The sequence below is a fragment of the Salminus brasiliensis genome, chromosome 13, assembly GCF_030463535.1.
Source record: "Salminus brasiliensis chromosome 13, fSalBra1.hap2, whole genome shotgun sequence".
Taxonomy (NCBI): Eukaryota; Metazoa; Chordata; class Actinopteri; order Characiformes; family Bryconidae; genus Salminus; species Salminus brasiliensis.
The window spans coordinates 18,947,034-18,966,473 of NC_132890.1; the positions used below are offsets into that span (position 1 = coordinate 18,947,034).

Consider the following 19,440-nt stretch of genomic DNA (forward strand, 5'->3'; position numbering starts at 1 on the left):
TTACTCTCTAGCTCCCTCTTTTCCTCCTTACCCACTCTTTTGTTGTAACTTACAATCTTTCCCACAATTCTCTTTCTCTCTCTCGAGTTCTTCTCTTTTTGTTACATCATCTCTCTTGCTCTCTCGTTTGCCCATCTCTTTCAAACTTTACTGCAGCATCTTTCTATGCAGCATCTCTCTCCCTTGCACTTGTTTATTTTCTTTCGCTCTCTCTACAGACGGAACTGGGGGCCTCAAACACTCCTACACCCAGCAGCACTCCCCCAACCCTCCTCGGGCCTCCCGCTCAGCTTCTTTGTCCCTAACCTAGCTTGTCAGAAAGGGCTCAATTTTTGGCCGCTAGGGGGCAGTGGACTGAGCTTGGGCAGAGACTCAGACATGCAGCTGGGATCAGCGGCAGCCCAGGACTGCTGGTTTGTCTGGTGGCTTAAGTTTCCTAAGAGAAAAACACAGAGGAAGCAAAAATGTAGCATTAGTCAAATGTAGCCACATGGAGCAAGAGCACTCACTCAGCTGGCCTCTGCAAGGGGTTAGTGCTCTCCAGCCATACACTTTTAGGTCACCAACTTGTAAAGGCTGCTGGGTCTTGTGTCTTTGGTGGCCTGTGAGTCCGCCACAGTCCCCCCCTTAGAGACTTGGCTGGGCCATTGTAGCAGCTTTATTTTCTTTCTCTGAAACCAACTGAGAGTTTCCTTGGCTGTCTATTTGGGATAATTGTCTTTCTGAAATGTCCACCCTTATGTCATCTTTATCATTCCAGTAGATGACAGCAGATTTTAATCAAGAATGTCTCAGTACATTTGTCTATTCTTTTTTCTATTATATAAAGCGTGCCACTGCCGAATCTTGAAAAACACCATGGATGTTCCCACCTTCAGACTTCACTGTTGGTATGGTGTTTTTGGGGTGATATGCAGTGCCTTTTGACCTCCAAACATGGTGTGTATTATGGCATCCAAAGAGTTCTCCCCCTATTTCACAGGCTTGTCTAAATGTTTTTGAGTAAACTTTAAACATGCTTCTGTAGTTTGTTTCTTTAGCAATGTTGTGCAGATGAAGGAGAAAAATGTTTAATTGACTTCTTGTGTATAAAACAAGTTTATTAAGTTTCAAGTATCTTAATCAGACTCCATGGCAGTCTGTGAGAGCGCTCAGTGTCAATCGAGACATCTCTGAATGTGTTCTCTGAGCTGACCATGGGGATCCTGACCATTTAACTCCAGAAATTCTCAGACGCCAAACGAATTCACATTTTAGCCATGAAGCAGAATACACTACACTTCAACATACTTTTTCTTCAGCAATGAAGTCTTGTGTGGTGAGCGTGCATACAGGCCATGGCGGACAAGGGCATTACTTTTTTGTTTTCTTTAAAACAATTGTATCTGCTGATTCCATGTCTTTCTAACTCTTCTGATAATTCTTTTTACTCCTCTGTCTTATGAGGGAGCACCTGGTCGTGGCCGGTTTATTGTGAAATTATGTTATGGATTATGGCCCCAACAGTGCTCACTGAAACCTTTTAGCTCTCACTTTGGTTGTTTAGAAATTCTTCTGTAACCAATGCCATCAGTTTTGCTCACTGGTTTTACCCATCATGGGATGTTTCTTGTGTGACATTGTTATTTGACTGTACCATCAACATTACCATCAAAAAGTTAAACACCTGTCCTAAAATACTTTATGATTCTATTGCGTTGTATTATTTTCCTCAATTCATTAACATTGTGTGAGTATAAATTATTTTAAGTTATTGTGAACTAATGCCATAATTAAGAGCCGACTAGACCTTAAAAATACTTTAATATCTTTATTTAATTTTAATATCTTAAAATTAAAAGACCTTAAAATTAATATCAGCTGGAAATAGGCCATCAGTTGAACCAGCTGATATTAAATTGCACTAAGGGGCAGGATTGCTTTCTAATTTCTGATAAAACATATTTACTTTTTAATATATTGATGACGTGTTTAATACTTATTTCATCCATTAAAAAAAAACAGGGTTAATATCTAAAGGGCCCATCGCAGGGGCTACCCTCTGTTTCTGGTGGGCAATTAAAAGAACCTCTCCTTATGCTGCCTATCCTCCCTCGCACTGTGGGGGACTCACAGAAAAATAAGAGAGGGCAGGCAGGAGGCAGTGGACTAAGCTTGGGCAGAGTCTCAGACATGCAGCTGGGGTAGGCTGAAAATGGCAACTCTTCATTGCACATCTGCAGTTAGAGATGTCAAATACACATGCAAACATACAATGTACAATTAAAACACTTCTAAAAAACTTGCTACTAACCTTAGATATGAGACTGTATAAATGGTACATACTTTGAATAAGTACTGAGCAAATTAACACTTGTGCAATGCAACCCATTTATTTCTTTACACTGCATTTAAATTATTATTACTATTAATCTTTGTACTATATAAAATACATTCATGTTGACTGTATCGTCAACATTATCAATTAAAAATTAAACACCTATCTAAAAAAATCTTAAACACCTATCAAATATCTTTGTTCATGATTCTGTTGCTTTTTATTATTTTAAGTTATTGTAAACTAATGCCATCATTTTTTTCTTAAAAGAGCTGACTAGACCATAAAAAGACCTTAACTTTTATCTACACATCCCATCGCAAAATACATTCATTTATGAATGACCAATTAAATTAATGGAATTAAAACAGAAATAAAACATTTTGGGTTTAATCCTAGTGGATGAAGTCTGTAAGTAAGATGTTATCTCTTAATTTTTGAACAGTCTCAAATAACCCATTGGTAATTAGTGCAGATCTGGTGAATGATAACAAAAAAATACAACATTGATGTTAATGCTGATGGTACATAACAGTAGCGATAACATGCAACAATAAAATACACAAAAGAAATGTCAATAATAATAATAACAATAACAACTAAAACTTCTCAAAATATAAAAAAATAGTAAGTTTTTTTTGTTGGAGTTGTTAATTCTATATTGTATGTTTGTATGTATATTTTATATTCATATTTTACAGAATGCTTGTATATTATGCATATGCTTACAAACCTTATCTATGGCAACTGCAAACTGGTGTCATAAAGTGGGCTCAAGCCATTTTGGGCACAAAATCTAATACTCCTCAAGAACAAATCCCTTAGATCTCCTTAATTATGCATCATAGATGCGATGCCTTGAGTTGCCGTGACAACAGTCTTAAACTTCTGGTTTGGGAAAATTAAAAAGACAATTAAAGATAAGAAATGTAATTCTTTTTTAGATCATGTATATGTATATTTCTGGCAAAAAAAAAACCAAAAACATTGTTGTTGTTGAATTATAAAACAAAAATCAAACAACCTACCATTTAAATTATACTTTTTTGAAATGAAAAAGGAATGATAAAGTACACAGACACAGCTTTAGTTTGACATAGCCATGTGGCACAAGCGCATTTACACAACGTTCCCCCTAGCAAGGGGGTTTGTGCTGGCAACTGAGCAGCAGATGAGTAGCATCAGGTGGACCTGTTAGCGCTCTCCAGCTTTGTGCTTTTAGGCAGCTCCGTCCTAGAGCCACACAGTTTTAAGGGCTGTCCAAAACAGAGGTGATGGTGCATGGTCAGAACCCCGGACAGCGTGACCACCCTGTAAAGGCTGCTGGATCTTGCCACACTGTGATTCCAAACTAAATAAGGCTTTATTTTCAGATTGCAGCGATTGCAAAGCCTACACACCCAATCACACCAGATTCCCTCTAGATACTGCATAGCTGTACATATGACCACCAGCATAGTCTTTTACATTAACACTGAGCATGTGTTCTTGACTCACTCATATTCTCATAACTCATGTCTTGCTTTCACATTAGCCGGATAGCATTATTTCACTTTTTCTTTCTAGTTAGTTTTGTTGTCCTGTTAGTTATTTTATCCAGTGTTGACCAGAGTAAGATGGCTTCACCTCCGGAAAGTCTTGGTTCCTCTCAAAGTCTTTTTATGTTATCATTCACCAGATCTGCACTAATTACCAATGGGTTATTTGAGACTGTTCAAAAATTAAGAGATAACATCTTACTTTTGGCTTGCTCAAAAGAGACTCAGGCATACATTTCTGTAAAGCTGCTTTGTGCGAGGAATTAGATACTGTCTATAACTTGTTGAAAAACATTATGTTTCAGTTCTGAGATTTTTGTCCTTAGATTGTGTCCAGAGATGCACCAGTAATGTAATTACACTCAAGTGATGGACTAAAATTACAGCTTAAAAAAAAGTTAAAGTTATACAGTGTCTGTAATAATGTAATACTATTCTTACATTATCACTTTTAGCTGCTTCTCTACATTGTTGTTTTCTGTTTTCTTTATTTCTTTCTTTTTTTATCTCGGTCTCTCTTTCTCTGATGTGTAGTTCCCTGGAGCTGTTTTTTGCCAGTAGTCAGAATAATAAGCTGTTGTATGGTGAGCCACCTAAGTCTCCTCGTGCAAGCCGTAAGTTTTCCTCTCCTCCTCCACTGGCCATCGCTAAGACATCTTCGCCCAACCGCCGCCGGAAACTCTCCCTCAACATCCCCATCATAACAGGTGGCAAAGCTCTGGACCTGGCTGCTCTCAGCTGCTCCTCCAATGGCTATGCAAGCATGTACTCCACCATGTCTCCCTTCAGCAAGACCACACTAGATATCAACAAACTCTATGTGTCCAGCCCCATCGCCAGCAAAATCCCAGACGAGGGAGACAGCAAATCTGACCGCGCAGAGGAGTCCTCACTGGCCAAACAGGGTGAGTGAACATGTAGAAGTCATCAAATTCTTTACAGTTCTTTAACTATTCTTAATTTAAAACATCTGATTCACATAATCTGAATTTTACACTGATGTGAATTAGGGACATGACAATTAATTTCCTGAACTTTATTCAGTATGATTTGCCCCAAAGTATAGATCTTAACATGTTGTTCTGAAATTCCTGCAGATATTTCGGTGAGGGAAGAGAGTGACAGTGAGCAGGTTCAAAGCGATGATGCGGAGGCCGAGGCATCACCCACTAAATCGCCCACCACTCCAAAAAATGTCAAGTGCAAAAACTCCTCAGGTATAGTACACTCTGTCCCTGTCTTGCTGGCTGAGAGCAAGGAAAACCAATGCACCTGCATCTCCTGCAGATGAGCCACCTGCATCTCTTATACTAGCCCAAAATCTGCCTTAACAATGTCTCAATCACCACACCAGTCACTCATACTGGTTTGGCAGCATTTTGTGATTGTGAAATAGCAATACAAAGTGACAATACATTGTAGATAACAGATATATGTATTATGATGTCTAATGCAACTTGCTTTAACACAAACAATCTGCACCAATAAACAGTCCACTCCAGCACGGTCATGTTACGTACAAATGTTATGTCTTATTCTGAGGTCATTTTTTTCTGTCATATTTTGTTAAAAATTTTGTGAGAATATCAAAGTTAATTCTTGCCTTGAAATTTTGCCTTTGAAACTTGAAATTCAATGCAGTTGTCATGGCGTGTGAGGACCTGAAGGGAAGAACACTCGCAGAGATGGAAATCAATGCAAGAGGGTTTTTTGAGCAAAACATGCACAAACACAAGGGGTATGAAAAATGTGAGCAGCAACAGAGGGCAAAACAGCAAACAGAATCAAAACATGACCAACAAGATGGCGAACACAACAAACCTGGGACTGGGACTTAGAACCACAAGCCGTGCTTGGGCAAGAGTAGCTATGTAAACATGTAAACAACTAAATTGTTCTACAGTAATTACTGATTACATTAATTCTAAATAGTGATTCCAAACCTTCTTCTGTTATGAAAAAAAGAAAAGAAAAGGCACAGGGAAACGCCAATGGATTCCTGTGTAGTTGTTTGGAAAACTTGTATCATAGCAACCATTAGCATGTACTTTCTTTGCCCCTGGTTATGGGGGTTTGCTTGATGTGCAGCTCAAGCTGTCAGAACTCAACTGCAGTGGTTTGCTGCTCATAAAAGATTATTCTTTATAACAACATCAAAATGTTGTTTGTTTTAATTGTGTGGCATTGTAGACCTCTTTTTTTTGTCTCTAACCTTTTTTATTTTATGGGCTATTTTTAGTCAAAGCACTGCCCATTGCCTTGCCTGAGACACATTCAGCAATTCTGTGTGTGATGCTGCCCTCTGTTGGTTTCAGATACTCACTATAGAAAGCAAATTTGCAATAACATGCAAAACCTCTTCATGATAGAAAACAATCCACGTCACATGAACAAGCTTTGTACAAGCTTTGTATAAGCTTCATCACTGAAGAGTCATCCACTGCGGTGATAATGTCACTGCCTCCTTTATTCCTGCTTGAGCAGATCATGAATTACGTGACACTTACTGTTTTAAGTGTTTTGAAGGGGACTTTTACATTTGTACACAAATTTATACACAAATACATAAATTACATTTATGTGAAAGTGTATGGTCATTTAGTTGACAAAAATGTCAGATTTTCCTTTAGATGTTTTTTTAGTCAAGTTGCACAACATTTAATTTATTAATCATTAATCATCATGATACTTCCCTTGTACAATAATTACAAAATCACAAATGTAATCTGTAAATGTGAACCGTCACAAAAATGCCGTAAGCATCCTCACCATCTTTGACAAGTTTCTAACCAAGGCATTCAAGTAAGCTTATAAATAAAAACAACTTTAGTCCAATTAATCCAGACCTGTAGTTTTTAATTTTGTATATCATATCAAGAAGGGCCGTATAGATACACACATTTTAGAGATTTGATTTGACCATTTCTATTTATTTTTTTATATATTTTTATAGAGGTGCACTAGCCACTAGTGACTCTGTTTGCTCTGAGTTAATAGGCTAGTCAAGAGCTATTTTTTACAAATAATATTTTTTAACTTGCTATTTCCTATCACTTCCTAAATGATATTCTCAAAGAACATATTTTCTGCCACTAAAGGAAGGAAATAGCAAGTTAAAAAATATTATTTTAAAAAAATAGCTCTTGACTAGCATATTAACTCAGAGCAAACAGAGTCACTAAGTAGTTGTATACAACAGTATTCAACTACTTCAAGGAGATTTTTTTTCTTCAGTCTATTGAACGTATTGTTTGATGCCTGTGTGTATTGACTTAAGACACATACAGATAATACATTGTATTGTTACATAACTAATAGCAAAATTCCACAATTGTATTTTTAATATATTGTGCAAGCCATATTATATTCACACTATGTAGCAATAGAATTGCATTGTGATGATTTTGTCCAAATATTTTACAGAGTGGATTAAACTATTTCTTTGTTTTGGGGTTCCAAATTAATTAGTTCAATTTGGTTAAACAAACATAATTTGATTTATTTAATTAACCAAATCCTCCCACATCGCTTATTGTACAATAGGTGATTTTTTTTTTTCACTCTTTCATTGTGTAGAGTTTTCCTTGTTCTCTTACAATAATGGCATGGTGATGTCATCCTGCCGAGAACTGGACAACAATCGTAGCGCACTGTCTGCAGCATCTGCCTTTGCTATTGCTACGGCAGGTGCCAATGAGGGAACACCGACCAAAGAGAAGTACCGGCGCATGTCTCTGGCCAGCACAGGTATTAGCCAAGTGGTCAGTATATATACGTTATAAGTTGCTGGGCAGAAAATGGTCAGTTTGAATTCTGATTGGTTTTTCAGGGTTTCCTACAGACCAGAGGAATGGAGATAAGGAGTTTGTGATTCGCCGGGCAGCAACTAACAGAGTTCTTAATGTCCTGAGACACTGGGTGTCCAAGCACTCGCAGGTGAAAAAAGCACTTCGCATTGGCTCACTTTTCACAAGCAGAAAACAAATTTTAGATGAATGAATGTCTCTTCTTACTTTTGTCTTTTGAATTTGTAATTCTTTCTTTCTTTTTTTTCTTTCTTTCTCTCTGTGTCTGTGTGTGCATTTAGGACTTTGAGACCAATGTAGAGCTTAAAATGAAGGTGATTAGTTTCCTGGAGGAAGTCATGCATGACCCAGAGCTACTGACCCAGGAAAGAAAAGCAGCAGCCAACATCATAAGGTAGAGTTTGTATAAATACCCCCCCCCTCCCCTTCAGGTTCCTAAGTATGATTTCACACCATAGGCCTGTTTATCAAAAACAAACTTCACCCTAAGCTTAGTGTGTCCAAACTTTTACACAGGCCACACTGGATGATTTGCCACTGGGATTTGATGATTTGTCACCAATTAGTCAAATCTTTGCAGGGCAACCTCTCCTGATTTACCCATTCTTAGTTTGTCAAAATATCTCTCTCGGCAGAACCATGATGCTCTAAAACCAACCACACAGGTTTTAACATTTTCCAGAGTACAAAAAGGTTTTTTCTCTTTAGGATTTTCTTTTGATCATGGCCTGTTACTGATAGTGTTATTTATTGATAACACTTATACATTTACATTTATGGCATTTAGCTGACGCTCTTATCCAGAACGACTTACATGGTTACTCATATTACAGAGGTGGGCCAATGGAGTGTTAGGAGTCTTGCCCAAGGACGCAGCATAGTCACCCAGACCGGGAATCGAACCCCAGTCTCCCACATGGTGTGGTAGCTCAGTGGCAAGTAGTGGTGTTATCTGTTGCACCACACCAACCACTATAGATTGACTATATAGACTATAGATTATATTGGGGAAAAAAAAGGTAACTGCATCACTCTGGTGATAATCTTCATTATAATGTTATTATGTTTAGTAGAACTGGCATGATTAATTAGTTCATTAGTAATATATATCTTATTATATATTAGGTTTGGTTCCTAATATATTTGGATAATTTGCAAAATTTTTAACTAAGGGGACAGTTGCGTTTTCAGATGTGTAATTTACATGTAAGATACCTTTTGTTCCTTAAACAAGTTAAATGAAAATATATAAAGGCATATGTTAATGTAGGTTCACTATGTTGCAATATTCTTGTTTGTATATTTGAATACATTTACTAAGTAATTTCTATGGAACACTTCAAGTTGACAGAATAAGAAACATTGTCAATTAGTCTCCATTTACTCTAACCCCAGAATATTAACCTAATTCAAGTCAAGTCAAGTCAAGTGGGTTTTATTGTCATTTCAACTACATACAGAGTACACAGTGAAACGAAACAACATTCCTCTAGGACCATGGTGCAACATAGACACAGTGCATACAGAACACAAGTGCAACACAATACAAGTGCAAACAGACAACACAACACAGTACAGACAGAGAATAATAAATAATTGGGGGTAGTGTGCAAATTATGCAGTGTGCAATAAATATTGAGTCCACTGAGGTAGTAAGTTATTTGTGCAAAATGCTTTGTGCAGAAATGCTTCCCATATTATCTGGGCTAAATGGTTGGAGAGAGAGAGAGAGAGAGAGAGTGTGTGTGTGTGTATGCATGGAACAGAAAAAAACATCAGTTCAGAAGTTGAGTTGAGAAGTCTGATGGCTTGGGGGAAGAAGCTGTTGCAGAGTCTAGTCGCGTTGGACCGGATGCTGCAGTACCCTCTTCCTGAAGGCAGGAGGGAGAACAATCTGTGTGAAGGGTGGGTGGAGTCATCCACAATGCTGGTTGCTTTGCGGATGCAGCGGGCGGTGTAAATGTCCATGACGGAGGGGAGAGAGACTCCGATGATCCTCTCAGCTGTCCTCACAATGCGTTGGAGGGTCTTGCGGTCAGAGGCTGTGCAGGTCCCAAACCAGGCAGTGATGCAGCTGCTCAGGATGCTCTCTATGGTCCCTCTATAGAAGAGGGGGAGGATGGGTGAAGGGAGACGGGCCTTTCTCAGCTTCCGGAGGAAGTAGAGCTTTGTAGAGTTGGTGTTCAGGGACCAGGTGAGGTTCTCCGCTAAGTGGACACCAAGGAACTTGGTGCTCTTAACAATCTCCACAGAGGAGCCGTTGATGCTGAGCGGAGAGTGGCCGTGTCTTATTTTCCTGAAGTCAACAACCATTTCCTTGGTCTTGTTTACATTCCAGTGAAGGTTGTTGACTGTACACCAGTCTGTCTGCTTCTGCACCTCCTCTCTGTATACTGACTCGTCTTTCCTTCCTTCCTTCCATCCTTTGCTGATGAGACCCAGCACAGTTGTGTCATCGGCGAACTTTATGATGCTGTTAGAACTGTGTTTCGCAACACAGTCATGAGTCAGCAGGGTGAACAGCAGAGGACTCAGTACACTGCCCTAGGGTGCCCCAGTGTTCATTGTGATGGTGCTGGAGATGCTGTCCCCGAACCGGACTAACTGGGGCCTCCCCAGCAGGAAGTCCAGGATCCAGTTGCAGAGAAGGGTGTTGAGGCCCAGCTTAACTTCCTGATGAGATTCTGTGGGATGATGGTGTTGAATGCTGAACTGAAGTCTATGAACAGCATTCTGACGTAGGTGTCCTTCTTCTCCAGGTGGGTAAGGGAGAGATGAAGGGTGGTGGTGATGGCATCATCCGTGGAGCGGTTGGGACGATATGCAAACTGCAGGGGGTCAAATGAAGAGGGCAGTTGGGTCTTGATGTTCCTTATGACTAGCCTCTCAAAGCACTTCATGATGATGGGCATGAGAGCAACGGGATGGTAGTCATTGAGGCAGGACACCGTGGACTTCTTCGGCACGGGGACGATGGTGGTGGTCTTGAGGCACGTTGGGACAGCGGAGCTGCACAGGAAGACGTTGAAGATGTCCGTGAGAACATCCGTTAACTGGTCTGCACACTCTCTGAGCACTCTGCCGGGAATGTTGTCTGGTCCTGCAGCTTTCCGTGGGTTGACTCTGCGCAGAGTTTTCCTCACATCCACTGCAGTCAGGCACAATACCCGCTCGTCTGGCTTGGGTGTGGTCTTTCTCACCGACGTTTTGTTTTGTGCCTCAAACCATGCATAAAAGTCGTTCAGGGCATTAGGGAGGAAGGCATCACTGTCACAGGACGGTGGCATTGTCCTGTAGTTTGTGATTGCCTGGATGCCCTGCCACATGCGTCACGTGTCACCCGTGTCCTTGAAGTGGCTGTGGATTCTCTGGGCGTGTGTGCGCTTTGCCTCTCAGATGGCTTGTGACAATTTGGCTCTTGCTTTCCTCAAGGCCACCTTGTCACCCACTCTGAAGGCCGAGTCACGGGTCCTCAATAGCGCACGTACCTCAGAAGTCATCCACGGCTTCTGGTTTGGGCGTGTGGTGATGGTCTTGGAGACAGTGACATCGTCAATACACTTGCTGATGTAGCCAGTGACTGATGCTGTATACTCCTCCAAGTTAACAGAGTCACCTTCAGTTGCAGCCTCCCTGAACATGTTCCATGCAGTGCACTCAAAACAGTCCTGAAGGGCAGAGATGGCTCCTGCCGGCCAGGTTTTCACCTGCTTCTGAACTGGTCTGGAGCGTCTGATGAGAAGTGTGTATGCTGGAGTCAGCCACACAGACATGTGGTCCGAGAACGCGAGGTGGGGGCGGGGCTCTGCCCGGTACGCGCTGGGGATTTTTGTGTAAACAAGGTCCAGAGCGTTCGCTCCTCTTGTTGCAAAGTCCACATGTTGATGGAATTACATTAATTGTAATGTTGCCTATTGAAGAGAGTGCTTAGGCTTTTGTAAAGACTGATCATAATTCCCTTGACAGAACACTGACCCAGGAGGATCCCGGTGACAATCAGATCACCCTGGAGGAGGTGCTGCGTATGGTGAGTGGCACAATATTGGGTTACTTTCAAAGCTGCAGTTATTTCACAATTTGGAATTAAGAACATCAGAAAAAATAATCAGGAAGCGCACACTGGCTGAAAAATTAATACATAGCAGAGTCGACCCATACTCAAATTACGAAGCCGCTTAGGACCCCAGCGCCACCAGGGGGCCCCCAAGAGCACCAAGATATCATGATAAATAATATTTATTTTAAAAATAACAATTTTGAATTTGAATAATAAAGTAAAATGTTATTACACAGGTAAAAGCAATTTTTATTTTAATTTATTTTCATAGTTGGCACACCAATACTAAGTTAATCAATTCCTGCTGTTGGCTGCAGATATCTACCGCTTGGGTGGTCAATAAAGGCCCAGGCCCTTCAGCGTATTGCACAATATCTCTCTCTTGGCAAATCAGTGTCATCTCCCACCTTAGGCCTTCCACTGCCTTTTTTGTTTCTTTTGTCTGGCCCAGGGAGAAAGGGAATTGTGTGGTCGGAGTTAGGGGACCTGTCGATAAAGTGCCATCCTCACATTTTTTTGCACATCTATTCAAAATTAACAAACAAAAGAAATTAAACTGGTTAACTTGTCTGCTGATGTTACTGAACATGTATACACTAGCCATTAGTGTTCCAGATAATTTTTTCTGTATAATTTATCAGCTTCTCTTACACATTATTCAGTCTTTATTCTTTATTACTGCACTGCCTTTTATCTCCAGATAGGTTCAAATGCAAATTTGCACGTATATTTATTGCATTACTGTGTCATATTATTGCATTACTGTGCTGTATTGTGCAACTGCTACCGGCTGCTAAATTGTCTTCGATCTATCTATCTATCTATAAATTTATGTAAAACATGACATACATTTACATAGCTCATGTCTAAAGTGTGTGTTTATGTCTGTGTGTGTCAGGCTGAGGATGGAAAAGCAGAGCCATTTGAAAATCATTCAGCTCTGGAAATCGCAGAGCAGCTCACCCTGCTGGACCACCTGGTTTTCAAAGTCATCCCATATGAGTGAGTACACATGACATTGAGTATTTTCTAAAAGTGCAGTAAACAGGCCTAGGGTTCGATTATTTCTATGCAGTGCGTTTAATGATATGTTACATATTTGTAGCTTAATTTAGTTAACATGTAAAATAAGTCATAAAAAAGTATAAAATGTAATAAAAATGTTTATCATAAAGCAAACTTGGATTTAAACCAGACTAAACTGTGGCCAGTCAAATATTTAATTTTATCCAAAAGCAGTTTGTTATCTGCAGTTGAATGCTTTAAATATTAGCTTTGGACTGATGTTTACATTTGACCAGTATTTTGTCATTATTTATATAGTATATAGTATTCTTGAAAAGCAAAAGGTTTATAGTGGAACTGAGCTACACTGCTAACATATCTGCTTCCTGTTTCATTTTAATCCTATTTCATTTTTATCTTGAAATTATCTTAAATGTTTATGATTTTATTTGCATGTAGATATGTAAACAAAATCTAATTGTATCACTGACAGTGTAGTAAGAGCCGAAGTAAAGAAGATCCCAGACTGTGTCATTTTCTAAAAGTTGTGTGCTCACTACTATTTTCAGGGAGTTTTTTGGCCAAGGCTGGATGAAGAATGATAAAAATGAAAAAACACCTTACATCATGAAAACAACCAAGCACTTCAATGATGTACGTATCAAGTTTTGGTTAACCTGTAGTGTGTTGCAGGTTTAGTTCAGTATTTCTCCGCACTGTTGCTGAAGTGCCCCTGTGCTGCATATTTTAGTATTTTTGTACACAGGCAAACTTATAAATGGCTCAATAATTAGCTGAAAACATGATTTTGTTGTAAGCAGAAAACACTCAGATGTGCAATGCATAAATGGAGATTGGGAAACACTGTCCTAGATCAGTACTTCCAAACATGAAAGCATCCAATAACAGTCCACAGGCCGCTGATGTATTCATTATTTTCTGAATTAAACATTCATTTTTAAAACACAATATTACAGTGGCTTTGTATAAGTTCTTATGACATTATAAATCTTAAGACTTCTAATTTGGTAATTACTATAAATATAGAATGACTTTACTATATATAATTACCTTACAAAGTTATAAAATGTGGTAATAAAATATACATTTTAAAATATAAATAAGTTATTAGCTATGAGAGAGACTTCAAAATAAGCTACCTCTTCTCTTTCAAAGATAAGCAACCTGATTGCCTCTGAGATCCTGCGTTGTGAGGATGTAAACACACGGGTCGCTGTGATGGAGAAGTGGGTGGCGGTAGCTGACATCTGTCGCTGTCTCCATAACTACAACGCTGTGTTGGAAATCACTTCTTCTCTCAACCGCAGCTCGATCTTCCGCCTTAAGAAAACGTGGCTCAAAGTCTCCAAACAGGTGGGACAGAGTAGCACTAAATATAAAAATACTGCTCTGTAAAACATGCTCAGGGCTTCATGTACACAATATTAAGAATGGAGCTTACAGGGCCTATATCATGGAAATCTGAACCTTCCATGCTTTCTTTCTGAGAGGTTTATGATGGTATACAAATTTGTTAAACAGTTAACATATGCAAACTTAGCAGTAAAAACGATTTTTTTCTGATTTGCTTTTATTAATCACAACAAATTTACATATCCACTTATTCAGCACATTTACATTGTTATAAGCAGCTTTTTCACTTTAAGTATGAAATTGTATTGTGCCTTATTCAAAAAGCAGTTAAACATAATCTTAAATCTTTATAAACAGTCTGCTTAATTCTATATGAAGGATAAAGCTGAAAAAAGCCCTATGTAAGATATGGGTTTTTCAAGAGTAAAGTAAGAAAAAAATAAGACCAGAAAACTTTCCTTGTGGAGATTCAGTGATATTTGACCACTGGTTACTGGCAGATTTTTTTTCTCTTTGTAAAATATGATGTAATAAGATGTAAAACTTAAATATATATAAATAGATATGATCTATAAATAGATCAATGAACATATCAGTTTTAAGTAATTGTAAAAATTAAATAATTGGTATTTGGTCTTCTTTCATTCTTTAGACCAAAACCGTCATTGACAAGCTGCAGAAGTTGGTCTCATCTGAGGGAAGGTTCAAGAACCTACGAGAAGCTTTGAAAAAGTAACCTCCATATATACATTACTACTTTAAACATTCGGTGTGCTTTTTATTGATTTTCTAGCAACTATTACTCACTAATGTAGGGCTGCCAACTTTCCCACATTGGTCGGAGTACTCACGCAATTGGGTCCGATCTTCAGCTCTTCTATGTCGGATCCGCAAGACTTCTATTTTCTTACACAATTTTATCCAGCTAACTTACATTAAGCTCACTGCTAGATCCAAGTATCCACATACATGCAGGTTGCTGGTTTGGTTGGTTAAAAGCAGTGGATTGTATAGCTGATTGGTTGTCAACAGAGGATTGTATAGCTGATTGGTTGTCAACAGAGAGATGTTCTGCCCATTGTACATCCCTGAAATTAAGGCTGCACTTATTTCAAACACTGCATGTGTGACAAGGCACACTTTGCTGTGTGGCAACTTATACTAACATGTAGCATTATTGTGCAGAACCGGGGGATATTCCATTTCATTCTTATTAAAGCCATGTCTATGGGAGTTAGTCTGGATTAAACTAGCCAAACAGTAATAAAATCCATGTGTGATCCATTTCCCCTCAGTCAAGCCAAGATTCTGGAATCAAAGCTCATGGGTGGCACATGTGATGTTCAATATATACACATGTGATGGCACATGTGATGTTTAAATGTTTGATTTGTTAAATGCAAGCTAATCAAACAAATATTTCTTACTTTATACTGGAGTATAAAACCTAATCTGTATAGTAAACAAAAAATAAAAAATATATTTAAAAATGGTTTTAATATTTTAAAACAGCACCTTAAGTGTTTAAACACTGCTTCAGAGCAGGTTCTAATCAGGGTGTAAAAAGAAAAAAAAATTAACTAACCCTTCAGAGTAAACCAGAGAAAAACAAATATTACTAAACATTACAGTTACATTTACACAGGCAGTAGTAATCAAAATTGTACCTTTATTACCATTATGCAGGTAATGACATTTAAATTGTTACATTTTGGCCATAATACATTCTTGGAACTAGTAAGAACCCAGCACCCTGTGATCTGAGTAATCGTAATAGCCCTTAACGAGGTCTCGCAATTACTCAAGAGCGAGCCATGTGCTCCTTTATATGTCAATAGAATAATTTTACAATCAATACAGAAGTCGATGCAGTGCTGCTGCCATGTTATCACATGGCTCATCCAATAAAATTCATGAAGCTGAGCTAAGCTTCAACTTTAGCCTGGTATGGAGCAGGTTTGTCCAAATGCATCTTTTGCTATAGTATGCAATTAAACAAACATAACCAGACATAATATGTAATGTTGGTAAATAAATATAAATAAAAATACCAACATGCTGCATTTTATTGTTTCTGTCTTACTGTCTCGAGTCTACAGCACTGCAAATCTCCCTCCAACAAAATCCAAAGTTGGCAGCCCTGTTAATGTTCTTAGAGCATGTGAATGAAAATGTACAGTATGTACATTTTGTGACGAGTGCTACTGTGTCCACTAGTTGTGACCCTCCATGTGTGCCGTACTTGGGGATGTACCTCACAGACCTGGCATTCATTGAGGAAGGGACACCAAACTATACAGAAGACAACCTTGTTAACTTCTCCAAGATGAGAATGGTAGGACTAGTTCTATTGTCTGGCATTGTATGTTTAAATGTACCTTCATTTTTATTATTATTTTTTTTATATATATGTAGAATATAAAGCATTGAGGTATTATTTTGTTTTGTAAAATTCTATAGTGAAATTAAGGAAAGAGCACCATGCAAATATTTGGGTACCCCAAGAGATTTAAACTTCTTTTCAGACACTAAATAACTTTTAAGATCTAAAGAGAGGAATTTTTGGATAGGGTTGAGGTCAAGACTTTGGGAAGGCTATTCTAAAACCTAACCTATTGTTAGCCTGCTTTTTCACAATTACATTTGATGTGTGTTTGGGGTCATTGTCCTGTTGGAACACCCAGTTTCAACCATCTAACTGATGGTATGAGGTTATTCTACACAATTCTGAGGAACAAACACTTTGTGCAATGTACCAGTTCTACTGCACTTCCATGCAAGAGCATGCTTTTGGAGTTGAGTGCCTCACCTGAAGTGCCTAACCATTACTCCTACAAAGCATATATTTGGTCATTGTGGCCGAACAACTTGATCTTTGTCTCATCTGACCACCAACTTTTTTCTCCAGAATGCTTTTTCTTTGAACATGTGATCACTTGCAAACTAATCAGGATTTTTGGAGCAGGAGCTAACTGCAGCATTCCACTTACACAATATGCAAAATTATTATTAACCATATATAAAAACATGCACTGTAACTGTAACTGTTTTTCACATGGCTAAACTGACTGTCAATGGTGTTATTTAGAGAGCATGGTTAGGGCTAGGTGTATAATATTGAAATTGATGTTAACATTAAATTGTCCTGACCTATCAATTTGACATACTGTGTGTTATTGCTTTATGTAAATTGATGCAATTGAACAATGCAACTTTCACAGTTTCAGTAGATGTAACACATGTCTATTTTTAGATCTCCCATATAATCAGAGAAATAAGACAGTTTCAACAAACTGCATACAAGATTGATCATCAGCCAAAGGTATGCACTATTATTATTGTTGTTGTTGTTGCTATTGAAGTTTATTACAAATGTTATTATTGTTATGGGGCAGCAGTTCTGTGGAGGGGGAATCTGGAGGGTCCTCCCAGGATGGTCACCAAGTGTGTTTTATCCCATTGTGTCTTTTTAGACAACAACCTGGGTGGACTCAAATGCAGAAAAGGTATTCCAGAGAGTGGGATTTGACCTGGGGTTGTTGGCTTGGGAGAGCAGTGCTCTACCCAGTAGGCTATGAAAGCCTTCCAAAACTGGCTGGCAAACTGGTCTGTGGGTAGACCGTGGTATTGCACAACTTGATGTAAAATGATCTGGGCTGTCTCTCTGGCCGAGGGGAGTTTGGGCAAGCTGAGGAATCTAGCAGCCTTAGAGAACCTGTCCACTGCCATCAATATCACTGGACCCTGGACTTGGGTAGGCCTGTGATGACGTCCAGAGACAGGTGTGACCATGGGCAATGTGGAATGGGTAATGGATACAGCTGTCCAGAGGGCTCACATGTGGACACAAACTGCCAGACATCCCAAGCAATATATTGCTACCAAAATCTACATTCCAGAGTGCGGGTAAATCCCAGGTGCCCTGCTAAGGGGCTGTTGTGCCTGCATTTCATAACCTGAGTCCAAACTGATGTGGGGACATTGGGTTCAGCCAGAAGAGCCCTCCTGACCACTTCCTCAATATCCCATCGCAGAGGTGCATTAAATCTTTCGACAGGGTGTGGCAGACTGAGCTGGAGGCTCTTCCCATTGCCTGGAGAGGGCATCTGGTTTGGCATTCTTGGTGCCTGGGCGGTACGAGAGAGTAAAATCAAACCGGCTAAAGAATAAGGCCCAGCGGGCCTGATGAGGGTTCAAGCCATTTGGCCCCCTAGATGTAGGCTAGGTTTTTGTGGCCAGTCCAGACTTTGATGCTTGGCCCCCTCCAGCCAGTGTTTCCATTCCTCGGGAACCATTTTAACTGCAAGCAGCTCTCAATCTCCCACATTATAGTTGCACCCAGTAGGCGTTAGTCGATGGGAGAAGTAGGCGCAGGGATGTAGCTTGACAGTACCTGAGTGTTGGAAAAGTACCACTCCTACGCCAACTTCCAAAGCATCAACCTCTACCAGACAGGGTCAATCAAGGTCAGGAAGGGGCAGACCTTAGTCTATGATTGTGTTCTTTGAATGCTTTCTGAGCTTCGTCAGTCCAAAGAAATGGTCCCAGTAGTTTGCGGGTAATCAAAGATACCAATCTTTGATTGTGATTTTATTTAGATCTCTTTAGATTTAGTCAATAGCACAATCAGAAGACCGGTGAGGAGGTAAGACCTCTGTCTTTTGTTTGCTAAAGACCTCCCTGAGGTTATGGTAGGCTGCTGGAACCTTGCTCAAATCAACCGGCTCCTGTGCAGAAATGCCAGGACCTTGGCTTGGGAGAGCAGTGCTCTACCTACTAGGCTATGAGGAGGGTGCAGTGCTTGTTACTGTGGAGGAAAAGCTTAAAAGGATAGGGACCGCAAATAGGTGGTAAAATGGAACAAAGGAGTAAAATAACTCCTTCAAGAAGAGATATCTTTTACCGGCAAGGTCTGGTGTCTGAGGGCAAAACACAAGACTGATGAGTGAGCTGTGTGAAGCCCTTAAAAAGGGCAGAACCCGGCAGTAATCAGTTAAGTTAATTATTGCTGGGAGCTGAGCGTGATGACCTCTGGTGGCAGAAAGATGGTGGCGCGGGCGCCTCCTTACAATTATTAGTTGCAACATTAGTAGTAGTAGTATATTTTAGCATTTTACTTTTTACTATTCTAAAAGACCTGTGCAGATATGTAATACTCAAGCTGAATAATTTTTGTCAGATTGTAAAAATGTGTTTATATTTTAGATTTTCTTGAGTTCATTAGGGGTAGGGGTGCGAGAGTTCTCTAAAAGGGTCTGCAAACTCAGTTCTGTAGTGAGTTTATACTTACCTTTTTATCTATAATCATGCAAATAGGAACAATTCTTTACTGTTTAACAAGAA

General features: G+C 39.4%; 1 protein-coding gene across 2 annotated transcripts in view; it reads left to right on the forward strand.

Annotated features, from left to right (window-relative positions):
• rasgrf1 (Ras protein specific guanine nucleotide releasing factor 1) overlaps window positions 1-19,440 on the forward strand; it is a 64,248-nt gene that overhangs the window by 40,962 nt on the left and 3,846 nt on the right. The window contains exons 15-26 of one of the 2 annotated variants that reach the window (XM_072694625.1): window positions 4,390-4,760; window positions 4,953-5,072; window positions 7,432-7,602; window positions 7,685-7,791; window positions 7,943-8,055; window positions 11,628-11,688; window positions 12,617-12,720; window positions 13,293-13,377; window positions 13,900-14,097; window positions 14,750-14,829; window positions 16,315-16,432; window positions 17,328-17,409. In XM_072694625.1, coding sequence (XP_072550726.1) covers window positions 4,390-4,760; window positions 4,953-5,072; window positions 7,432-7,602; window positions 7,685-7,791; window positions 7,943-8,055; window positions 11,628-11,688; window positions 12,617-12,720; window positions 13,293-13,377; window positions 13,900-14,097; window positions 14,750-14,829; window positions 16,315-16,432; window positions 17,328-17,333 — 1,534 coding nt within the window. In that variant the 3' untranslated portion in view covers window positions 17,334-17,409. Of the gene's footprint in view, window positions 1-4,389; window positions 4,761-4,952; window positions 5,073-7,431; window positions 7,603-7,684; window positions 7,792-7,942; window positions 8,056-11,627; window positions 11,689-12,616; window positions 12,721-13,292; window positions 13,378-13,899; window positions 14,098-14,749; window positions 14,830-16,314; window positions 16,433-17,327; window positions 17,420-19,440 lie in introns of those variants that run through there. The other variant, XM_072694624.1, reaches the window with a different exon arrangement.